This window comes from Neomonachus schauinslandi, chromosome 15 (genome assembly GCF_002201575.2).
Source record: "Neomonachus schauinslandi chromosome 15, ASM220157v2, whole genome shotgun sequence".
Classification (NCBI taxonomy): domain Eukaryota; kingdom Metazoa; phylum Chordata; class Mammalia; order Carnivora; family Phocidae; genus Neomonachus; species Neomonachus schauinslandi.
The window spans coordinates 16,092,401-16,104,678 of record NC_058417.1 but is presented as its reverse complement, the minus strand read 5'-3'; the positions used below and the strand labels follow the sequence as shown (position 1 = coordinate 16,104,678).

At 39.7% G+C, this 12,278-nt stretch overlaps 1 protein-coding gene across 4 annotated transcripts in view; it reads left to right on the top strand.

Annotated features, from left to right (window-relative positions):
• Positions 1–5,639: 5,639 nt before the first annotated feature.
• GOSR1 (golgi SNAP receptor complex member 1) overlaps positions 5,640–12,278 on the top strand; it is a 55,658-nt gene continuing 49,019 nt past the window's right edge. Inside the window, exons 1-3 of one of the 4 annotated variants that reach the window (XM_044921393.1) lie at positions 5,694–5,741; positions 5,812–5,815; positions 8,351–8,465. In XM_044921393.1, the coding sequence (XP_044777328.1) occupies positions 5,694–5,741; positions 5,812–5,815; positions 8,351–8,465 (167 nt within the window). Of the gene's footprint in view, positions 5,742–5,811; positions 5,816–8,350; positions 8,472–12,278 lie in introns of all 4 variants that reach the window. The other 3 variants (XM_021703969.2, XM_021703968.1, XM_021703970.1) reach the window with 3 other exon arrangements.

Sequence of the window (12,278 nt, the reverse complement as noted above, 5' to 3'; positions counted from 1 at the left end):
ATCGAGCCCCACATCGGGCTCTCTGCTCAGCGGGGAGCCTGCTTCTCCCTCTCCCACTCCCCCTGCTTGTGTTCCCTCTCTCGCTGTGTTTCTCTCTGTCAAGTAAATAAATAAAGAATAGTTTTAGATTTACAGAAAAGTTGCAAAGATAATATAGAGTTGGCACTGGGTTTTTATTTGGAGGATGTGGGTGTTGGGAGGGCAACAGGGGAAGGATTGTATATATAGTTTTCTATTCAGCAGGACTTGAATGGAACACATTTGAAAGGGACTGGGCACAGCAAATATTGTGTCTAGAATCTAGCCACGCACGCATAGCCTAGGTGATCCAGGTATCAAGCCATGTAGTGATACCTCTAGGTAAACTGAGTTAAACTCATTTCTTCTCTAGTGGAAGGTATTTCCATCCTAGATTTGATGGAGACCTCATGATTTTGCAATGACCAAACACAGGCAAAGATAACCAAGCATGTAGAGAAACCACCAATAAGAAAGCAGAAAAAGTCCTATACTGGTTTCAGGTGTTGACATTATCAGACACTGTAAAACAAATATACTTATGTTTTCAAAGAATAGAAGATAAGCCTGAGACTATCACAGGAAACTATAAAATAATAGAACTTCCAGAAATGAAAATACAGAAGTTAGAATGCACAGTCACAATGGCAGATTGGACACAGAGAAGCAGTGAACCTCAAAACAGACCCAAAGAAACTCTCTTACGCAGCAGAGACAAAAAGGTAGAAAATAGGAAGGTGAGGGTAAAAGTGTGGACTTAACATAAGACTAATACATGTTTGATCATCAGAGTTATAGAAGAGAAAGAATGGAGCATAAACTATTTTGAGACAATGATGCAGAATTTTCCCAAATTGATAAATGGTATCTATAGATTAAAGAAACTCAATTCTAAGTAAGAAAAACTAAACACCCACACCTAGACTCATCAGTGAAACTGCTGAGCACCAAAGACAAAGAGAAAAAAAAAAGTAAAGCGGTCAGAAAGAAAATAAATTAACTTCAAAAAAGTAGCAGTTAGACTAAAAGATTAGACTCACTCCCAACCATGGAAACCAGAATACAGTAAAAATTATACTTTGAAAGTGCTGGGTAAAACATTAAATAGCTTCCAACATAGAATTCTATATTGAACATACCGTTCAAGAATAAAGGTGAACTTCCAGGTAACTGAAGTCATTGGTGGCAACCTAAGCTACCTGTTTCCCAATATTTCATTGCAAAATAATGCAAAGAACAAGAAGGAAAAAGTAAACCTACACAAAAGCCACACTCTCAGCGTAACTTGAAGTCGGAGAATTTTGAAACGTCAAACTACCTGAATAAAATGAGAAAAATCACCAAATCTTAGCATGTACTCTCATATGCCTGCCCCAGCACCACCCCAGTGCAGGTTTTGTGGAGCAAAGGCAGAGGGAGATCAACTGCAAGAAAGAAGGAGGATGCCTGTGCAAGGGCATTGCAGACGTGAGTCCTGTGACTACTGCCAGAAAGACCAAGTCCATCTTCAGTCTGAGTCTAAAAACATGTCCAAGTAGGGCGCCTGGGTGGCTCAGTTGGTTAAGCGACTGCCTTCGGCTCAGGTCATGATCCTGGAGTCCCGGGATCGAGTCCCGCATCGGGCTCCCTGCTCGGCGGGGAGTCTGTTTCTCCCTCTCCCGCTCCCCCCTCTTGTGCTCTTTCTCTCTCTCACTCTCTCTCTCAAATAAATAAATAAAATCTTTAAAAAAAAAAATGTCCAAGTAGATCAGAGCACAAACTATAGGCAAGGGGCTTCAAAGTGAGCACAATTCACAGGGGGCAGGCATGATTTGAAGGGACAGCACTGAAACGTAGCTTCTGGTGGAGGAAAAAAGTGAAAAAGGAGAAGCACCCTTTGACAATTAGGTGATGAGAAAGAAAAGCAGAAAAGAGGAAAATTTAAGAGTCTTGCAAGATAAATGAGTATTGCAAAATTGGAGCACTTACAGCCCCTCCCTATCACCAAAACAAACCCACAAAAAACCCACTAAAGTGCCTGAATTTCACTAGCTTGATGGAAGAGACCTCAGACATGAAGCATGAAAATATAAATAACATATGGATATTGACAAGGAAAAAGCAAATTTGTCATCACTTGCAGATTTGATTGTGCACGTGAAAAATACAAAATAACCAACAGGTAAATTAGAAATAATAAGATAATTCAGTTCTACTTCCAGCTGTGGGTGAATTGGCTTGAAATAAAAAGACCTACCCATCAAGAACAATTAGAAAAGCTGGATTTAAAAACAAAACAAAACACTTGTTTGAAGGATTGAGGAAGTACTAAGGTACCAAGGACTTATGGGGTCGAGATCCTAGAGCAAAGGGAATTCAGGGGTGAACATGATAGTAAAGTTTCACCTTGAGGCATTTGTTGATTCATAACCGGTGACTGAGAGAGATACCTAGTAGCAGGGAGGTCAGTCAAGAGGCAGAGACCTCAAGCAGAAGCTGTAGGCAGTATCATTGGGTCGGGGAAAATACAAATTTGGCATCTATCAAGGAAGGGGGCACTGTTCAACAGGCTTTCAGTTAGGACACTTGAGTGGCTACACATTAGAAGCAAGGGCTAATCAGAAACAGACAAATTGGTACAAACCCAGAGTCCTACGTGGTCTTAGTCCCACCCCGGACTGGAGTAAGCTGATGTGCCACTACTCAAACTGCCTGCACGAAGCAGCAGTAAACTGTGTCTGGAGGAAGATATCATCTGAAGCCTCAAATGATTACCACAAATTTTAATTTATAATATACAGCATCCAGCTGAAAGTTACTTCATTTTGACAATATCAAAAGATGAAAGATCAAGGAAGAAAAATAGAAACAGTCCCATGGGAGTTACAGACTTTTCATGTATCAATCAGAAACTTTAAAATAATGGCAATGAATAAATTCAAAAAGAAAAGATGAAGAATTTTAGCAAAGAATTAAAATCTATTTAAAAGTAAGTTGAGGCTTTTGATTCCAGACAAAATGGAGTGGATGTATTTCTCTGCTATTCCTCCCAGTAAGCAGAGCAAAAAACCTCACGTATTGTATACAAAACAAATAAGACTCAGGACAGTGGAGAGAAGAATGCAGACCAGTTAGGGACCTCAGGATCCAAGCAATGATATGTGGTGAAGTCCTTGGGTTTTCTTTCTGCCTCATATATCCTACAGTGGGCGTTGCATTATATATCCCATAATGGAGGAGCTGCAATCCAGAGACGCCAAATGTGCACACAAAAAGCCCAGGAGAAAATACTCTGTAGCCAAAGGACACAGAAAGGGGCAGCCTACCAAGATGGACTAGTTTTAGACAATAATTGCACTACTCCAACCAAATGCTACCAAGAAAACTGAGGCCCATCTCTACCCCTTACAGCAATGGCTGAGCTGGAGGCGTAGACTCCACCCTCACCTGGCTGTAAAGAAGCCAGTGTGGTGGGTGGTGTCAAAGGAGGCTCAAGTCGGGGCACTTGGGAGTCTCAGTTGTCTGAGCATCAGACTCTCGGTTTCCGTTCAGGTCATGATCTCCACGTCCGGAGATGGAGCCCACTTCAGATTCCGCACTCAGCGGGGAGTCTGCTTCCTCTCCTACTTTTCCTTTCTCTCTGCCCCTCACCCCCCACACACACACACTCTGAAATAAATATTAAAAAAAAAAAAAAAAGGCCCAAGTAGAGAGCCAGGACCTCCATCACAGCACAGTGGTTATAAGGCCCCCTGTTATAATGTCAGTGGAGGCCATCTGGGGAAGAGTAACAGGGCACCTCCAACATATCACCTGGGTTATCTACAGAGGCCAGGGGAGAACCTGAACTTCTCTACTTCAACCTTGTGGCAACAGGCAGTTCCCCAGCACCCCCACCAGCACAACATCAGAGGAGTTCTGCTTAAACAGAATATATGAATATCCAGGGTCTTATAATACCTTAAAATATCCAGGACTACAACTTAAAAATCATTCATTATACCAAGGACCTAGGAAATTTCAACTTGAAGGAAAAAAATATAATTAACAGGTGTCAATATCAAGATGACACAGATGTTGGAATTATCTGACAAGGACATAATAACAATATTTTAATGAGCAATTACAAATAAACTTAGAACAAATGATAAACAGAGTCTCAGCAAAGAAATAGAAGATATGAGGAACCAAATGGAAATTTTAGATCTGAAAAACACAATAATTGAAATAAAAAAACTCAGTGAATGGGCTCAATAGCAGAATGGAGGGGGGAGAGGAAAGATACGCCTGTCAGTAAACTTGAAGACAGAACATAGAAATTACCCCATCTGAACAACAGAAAACAGACTGAAAAAAATTAGTAGAGCCTCAGGGATATGTAGGCCTCTAGCAAAAGATCTAGCATTTGTGTCATCAGAGTCCCAGAGGGAGAGGAAAAAGAGTATGGGGCAGAAAAAAATATTAGAAGAAACAACGGCTGAAAATTCCCCAAATTTGGCAAATGACATAAACCTAAGATTCTAGAAGCTTGAGCAAATCCAAAACAGGATAAAACCAAAGAAATCCACACTAAGACACATCTTAATCAACTTTCTGTAAAGTAAAGAAAAAAGTTTTGAAAGCAGTGAGAGAAGAGATACCTTAGCTATAGTGGAAAAACAATTCAAAGAACAGCCTATTCCTCATCAGAACCCTAGAGGACAGAGGAATTGCACATTTTTTCCAGTGCTGAAGAAAAAAAAAATTGTGAACCTCAGATTCTATATCTGGCAACAATATCTTTCAGGAATGAAGGGGAAATCAAGACGTTATCAAATGAAAGAAAACTAGTAGAATTTGTCTCCAGCTGACCTACTCTTTAAAAAATGGCTAAACGAAGTTCTTGAAACAGAAAGGAAATGATAAACGAAGGAAGCCTGCAACATCAGGAATGAAGAAAGAAAAATGGAAAGAGTAAAATATGGGTAAATACAGTCGGCTTTCCTTCTCCTTTTGAATTCTAGAAATTATCCTTGACAGTCGAAGCAAAAACGATAACATTACCTGGTGTGGTTCTCAATGAATGTAGAGGAAATCTTAAAGACCGTTATAAATGCGAGTGGGTAAAGGGACAGGTATGATTTAAACACCTTTACAGGAGGTAACTTTTCCACATTTCACTAGAACTGGTAAAATGTGGACACAAACCGACTGTGATAATTTATGTATCTATTTGGGTGGCTTTGGACAGCTGATTCCAACAGGTTGAAAGGGGGCAGGATGAGGTACGTGGAAGCAGTCAGCACACACTTCAGGATGAAAGGTTGGTCTTGGGAAGAAAAGAGCCTGAGGTTGGCTGAAGACACACATTGAGAAAAGGCGAGGGAAACAGGGACTTGCTTCTGATGATGACTCTCTTCTCAGCCAAGCAGCCAAAAGGGGATTAGCCGAATTGAGGGCGATGATGCGGGTTTGGGGCGCCGAGAGAGGATATGAGCACCAGAAGGACAGACAACTCAGGTAGCGTCTGGAGTTGACTGGTCTTCAGCCCCACTGCTCAAAAGCTGGAAAATGATTAATTGACCGCCAGGTGGCGGTGTCTGTGGAAGCTCACGTATCCCATCGGCCCTGGCGCCGGGGCGGAAGAAGGTGCGGAGGTAATTCTCTGGCTCGCTTCGCCTCTACTCTCCTTTCCCGACTGACGTTGGACAACAAAGATGGCTGCAGGAACCAGCAATTATTGGGAAGGTGAGGGCGAGGCGTCCGTGTTGGTCTCGCCAAGAGGCAGAAGGGCTGGGTGGGGACGGGTCTTGGGGGAGGCGGCAGAGGAAAGAGCCTGGCCTCCGGGGCGGCCGAGCCGACGGGTGGGGCTTGTCTAATGGGAGCCCTGGCCCTGGGGGCTGAAGAGACGGAACGGTCTGGGGCAGGGGGCTGACCCAAGAGGCAGCGAGACCTGGAGCAGGGGTTGGGCGGAGAGAGCGGAGCGGCGATGGAGTGGAAGAGGGTCCTGAGTCACTGGAAGAGAACTGGGTTAAGGGGCTAAGCGAACTTGGACGAAGGGGTTTGGGGCACGAACTCTCGAGAGGAGACGAATTTTGAACGAGAATATCCCGAGCCCAGGAGGCTGGAAGAGTCAGCGTTTTAAGAGTTGAGGTCACTCACTGTTGGACGGTTGAGTAGGATAAGGGAAAGAAGGAACTTGTCAGTCCGGTCTATCGAGGGAAGTTATATGAACGAAATGTCTCCTACTGTGTCCCCCTGGGAGCTTCAGGCTAGGACTTCGAGGATTGGGTGTCGAGTCCCGTTTGAAGGCAGAGGAAATAACTTTACGCTCTGCTGTGGATATGAGTTTTGTTAAAAAGAGAAAGTTGAGAGAACCACTGTGAATTGTAATGATTGCATTTGCTATACCTCTTCTGCAAAAAAAACCCAAAAACCAAAAAACAACAACAACAAAAAACCGTCTTGTGATTTGACAAGTACGTTTATTTAATTACTGAAAATATGGGGGCGCCTGGGTGGCTCAGTCGTTAAGCGTCTGCCTTCGGCTCAGGTCATGATCCCAGAGTTCTGGGATCGAGCCCCACATCGGGCTCCCTGCTCCGCGGGAAGCCTGCTTCTCCCTCTCCCACTCCCCCTGCTTGTGTTCCCTCTCTCGCTGTGTCTCTCTCTGTCAAATAAATAAATAAAATTAAAAAAAAAAATAATTACTGAAAATATGTTCCGATAAAGTGGGCTCATGTAAAACTCACTCCTGGACCATGATGACGACCAGGTGTCAGAAAAGGCTCATCTTTTTCTTTTAGTTGTCTCTTTGCTTTATTACAATAGAAACTACTCTCCGAAGCCACTTGGAAACCACAAGTAACAGTTGTCACTATCAGCCCCTTGGTCTAAGAGCTTAATTCTAAGTTCATCCATATTTGCTTCTTACACTTTCAGAAGGCCTTTTACTTGATGTTTTGTATTAGGGAAGACAGTTAGTAGTTACAGAGAACCATGATTATAGTTTAAAACATGCATTTAAATGCCTATTTGAAATGTGTACTAGATAGAAAATATTTTTAAATTATGTACAAGTGACTATTGGTATCTTTAATGCTAGTCATTAGGCTATAGTTTTTTGAAGTGCCGTGCTATAATAATTATAGCAGCTTATTATTAACAACCTACTCTGTGCTTTAAGCATATGGTTACTAATGCATAGAAAAACCCTGAAGGTAGGGTCCTGGGATCCAGCCCTATGTCCCACTCCGAGCTCAGCAGGGAGTCAGCTTGAGGATTTCTGTCCCTCTTCCTCTGCCCCTCCCCCTGCTCATGCTCACACTTGTCCGGGCGCGCTCTCTCTCAAATAAATAAATAAATCTTAAAAAAAAAAGTGGAGGTTCATAGGTTAAGTAGATTTTCAATAAATCTCAGAGTCAGTTCTCGGAATCTCAGAACATTAGGGTGAGCTAAGATTCTGAGACTTGGTCGTCTCTGACAAAATATGCTCCACTATATTATACTGCTTCCTACTTCTGGTTGCTGATAAATATATTGAAATAATGTTTTGTAATCCTTATTCCTGAACGATGAGATCCTTACAATATTCCTTTCTAAATTTCAGCCCTTTTATTTTGAGGTCCACTTCCTCATGAATGAGAGTACTCACGTCTAGATGTAGGTTTCCCGCCTGGGGCTTCTCTTATACCAATGTTTCTGTTTGCTTCTATTCTTTTAAAACTTAGGCCTTTATTTTGCCATACTTATATTTGACCTTGTTAGTCACATAGTTTATTATTAATTTAAGAGTCTCTAAATTTCTTTCAGTAAACTTACTGAAAGACCAATTTTTAATCCTTTGTTAATGATTATTTTTCTTTAAGCTTCAGTTGCTAAGTCATTCTACTAAGAATTTCATAAGCTTTGGAATATAAAGAGATAGGAAAATCTCTGTCAAAAACAGTGATGGTTTCTTTTTAATGAAGTTAGTTTATAAGTTGATATAATGCTGGTCATAACCCACACTCAGTTTCTTTATGATTTGTATTCTCTTCTGTTTTCCCCCCAAATTACAGAATTTTAGGCATTGTTACAGAAATAATTTCAGAGATGTTAGAATGTTTGTTGTCTAGCTGTCTTTGGAATACAGGTGAAATTTTCCACCTCCCACTGTTTCTCCCCTTCTTGACCCATCTGAAGTTTAAATAAGAGACAGTTTGCTTTTCCGGGTAAGTCTTTGGCTCTCTCCTTTTAACACTTTTCTTTATGGGGAATCTAGATCAATATATGATTATTTTCATAGTTTGTTTTCTTCAGAATAGTTTTGTAATTTTTATGTCTGCTGATGGACTTTTGTGTTTAATTATTTACTTCTGAAATTTTGTTAAAGATCTCAGGAAACAAGCTCGACAGCTGGAAAATGAACTTGACCTGAAACTAGTTTCCTTCAGTAAACTATGTACAAGTTACAGTCATAGCAGTGCCCGAGATGGAAGACGCGACAGGTATAGGTACTACCAGATTCTGTCTCTTATGCCTTAAACCATAGAATGTTTTAAAAGCATTAAAAAATAAACTAAAATATGTAACTCTGTAACTTGACCAATTGGTGAATTTTTGGTATTTTATTTTTTTGTTACTGTTTATTTTAGTGATTTATAAAAATTCTTCTTAATTCTTGAGACTAGCATTCATTTGGGATCCTTAGGCAAAGGTTGTGATGGTGTTAGGAGGAAAATGCTAAGGCTTAAGAATGAGTTTCTCATTCTTTTTCTAGTTCAGCCAGTGTATGGTATATGGTTGATTTGCCCACATTGTATTTCTTATATCTCCTGGTTGCTAACTGGATCTGAGAAACTACCCAAATATAAAGTATACATACTGCTATTCTGGTGTTTTAGAATGAATCTAATGCAGTGTGCATCCTCACTATTAATCATCCAAGCTATTTTAATTTTGGTTCTTTTTTGAGAAACCGGAATACTACTGTATTGAACATACGGAAAATGTAATCTTATCTTTGAAACTTAGGCTCACTTTAGGCCATCTACTTGTTTAAAAAAAAATTAGGAAATATTTAGGACACTTAGAGAGGTATAAAGAATAATGGATCCTTATGTGCCTCTCTCCCTCTTTAAGAAATAATCATTATCAGTTCGGTTGATATCACTTATCAGTATCCCATTTTCTGCTTCCCCATAATCTCCTTTTTTTTTAAGAAAGATTTTATTTATTTATTTGACAGAGAGAAAGACAGTGAGAGAGGGAACACAAGCAGGGGGAGTGGGAGAGGGAGAAGCAGGCTTCCCGCCAAGCAGGGAGCCCGATGTGGGGCTCGATCCCAGGACCCTGGGATCATGACCTGAGCCGAAGGCAGACGCTTAATGACTGAGCCATCCAGGCGCCCCCCCCCCATCTTCCTATGTTTTTACTACATATGTTTGGTTCCTAAACAATTTATCTTACTATAGTCATTTTGCAACTTGGTTTTGTTTAACATTATCTTTGTGATTAAGCTTTGGATACATTTAACTGTGGTATATTCATTTGCTGCATATAGTATCATACTGTGATTGTGTAGTTGTGTATTGTAATCTGTAGATGGACATTGTTTCTAATTTTTGCTAATAATAGTAATAATTTTAATAGCTGACAGTGTTCATCATGTATCAGGTACTGGTTTGTTTTTGTTTTTGTTTTTTAAGATTTTATTTATTCATTTGACAGAGATATAGCAAGAGAGGGAACACAAGCAGGGCGAGTGGGAGAGGGAGAAGCAGGCTTCCCACGGACGGAGCAGGGAGCCTGATGTGGGGCTCGATCCCAGGACACTGGGATCACGACCTGAGCCGAAGGCAGACGCTTAACGACTGAACCACCCAGGTGCTCCCCCCCCCTTTTTTTTTAAGATTTTATCAGGTACTGTTTTAAGCGTTTTATATGAAGACTGCTAGGAACATTTTTACCTATAAAAATATTGTATATCTAGCAGTGGAATTGCTGGTTGCAGAGTCGTTAGTTGTTACCCTTTTTTTTATTTAACATACTTTTTTGAAGATTGGCAGTGGGTGGGATTTTTTTTCAGCTAATAATAATAGAACAATAAAAATTGAGCATGGGTTTGAACCCAGGTCTTTCTGTCTCCAGAGCCTGTACTCTAAACATGTCTATGAACATTCCAACAAAAGACTCATTTGAACACCATAGCCAAAGTATTGATTCTTTTTAATAAGGGCACACGGGAAGCCTGCTTCTCCCTCCCCCACTCCCCCTGCTTGTGTTCCCTCTCTTGCTGTGTCTCTGTCAAATAAATAAACAAAATCTTAAAAAAAAAAAAAAAGAATTTTAAAGAATTAAAGATAGCGAGGCCAACATATTGACTATAGGACCTAAAAATAAGCCATTGACATGTCACATAGCTTTGACTGCAGTACATTGTTTTGGACTTACCTTTATTTAGCAAGTAAAGAAAATGAGGAAGGTTCTTTTGTATGTGTAAACTTAATTTTATCACTAGAAAGCATTTTTCCGAAATTTAAGTCTTCCACTTGACTATGCCAGTGAGTGTGCAATTTTAAAACTCTGAATTGTCAGGAGACACAATTACATGATGCTTTTTCTATATTTTCTGTGCTTCATGAACTTAATACTTTTACAACTCCTTTAAAGGGAAAACTATCTTGAAGACATTTCCTAAGAAATTCTACAGCAAATTGGGACTGACTCTGTAGATTCCTACAGCCCAACTCTCCCTTCAGTAAGAAGCCTAAGGCCGTGAGGATCAAGATCCAATGTTTATTTTAAAGTGTTTTGTTATTGCCCAAATTGCCCAGATTGTCATAATGAATAATCTTAGTGATGACCAGAATTTTTCATCTAGGAGTAACTTTTTTTTTACTTTCTATATTTTGAGAACCTTATGGTCTATGAATCATCACGTATCTATAAAATGAATTCAATTTAACTGAATCGTAGTATTACGGAGAAGGAGTTTTTGACCATTTCCCTGGACTCGTATACTCTGAGAATGGTGAATATAGAGATTGTTTCCTCATTCATTCAAGTATTTAATGAGTATCTACCATGTGCCAGGCACTATTCTAGGTGCTTGCCATATGTCTGTGAACAGGCAGTTTACCTCTTCATGGAGCTCACATTCGTTGGCCCATTGTTCTTTTTCATATATCTGGTAGGGGAGGATCTGTATTAGTAGTATTTATAGCATTTTTGCCTGGGCACATTCTAAGAGATAACCACAGAACTTTGGGTTGGCTTTGAAATATAAAGAACTCGATATTTGGATATATTTTAAGGCAAGTAAATTGAAATATTTTAAGAAATACAAATTTGGACCTAATTAAACATCTTAAAGTAAAAATCCTTTTTATTAGCTACTTTTTGGTTATTTCGTTGCCCATTACTATTGCTGTGGAATTGTATGTGGAGAAGGGAAATAGTAGCTAAAGTGTTTTTTTGATGTTAAACTGATGATTTAATCAGTTTTCATTCACCACACCCGAGCACTGTCACTGAGCAGGACAAAGTCTTCAGTAAGATTGAAGACCATTGTCATTGCCTGTCTACTTATCTGTGTTCAGTATAACTGAGATCTCTATTGAGCTGCTCACATGATAATGCATACCATTTGGGGACCAAATGAAGGTTAGTGGTTCTTCAGAAGAGGCAGGACAAATTTCCTGGACATCTGGTTTTGGAATTTGAATCTGTCAAACATAAGTTTCACTTGTAAAAAGTTAGATTTTTGACTGACTATTCAGGTTAGAAGACAGTTGACATTTTTGTAAAAAAAAACCCTGAAACAATTGCATAATACAAGTGGAAATGTAGAGAGTTGGTACTGAAACTTCCCTGCTGGACATGGCTATCTATATTAGACTTAAAGCCAGTTCCTGATTACTTAATAACTAGGTATCCAATCTGTGGATTATGTAAATCTCAATTTTATTTCTTTTTGGTTAAGAGTCGAGGAAAGAAGAGAGAACTTAATTTGAGGAACCATTATTGCTTTGGAGTAAAAATTTAAAAGATTGTTCCTCACAGATCCCATAACATAATCCATAATACCTTTTATGCCTCCTTTTATTTGTAGTACTACTTAGTTCTACACTTTTGTTTCACATACTTTTAGATTCAGCATTTAATTGGGCACTGCCATTGCTTAAGTTACTTTCATTTGGGAAATAATAAACAAGCATTTGGAATTTCTTTACATTATTAAGGTTAGATGTATGTGTTAAAGTTCAGGAAAATCTTATAATTATATTTTATACTGGGGGTACTTGGGTGGCTCAGTCAGT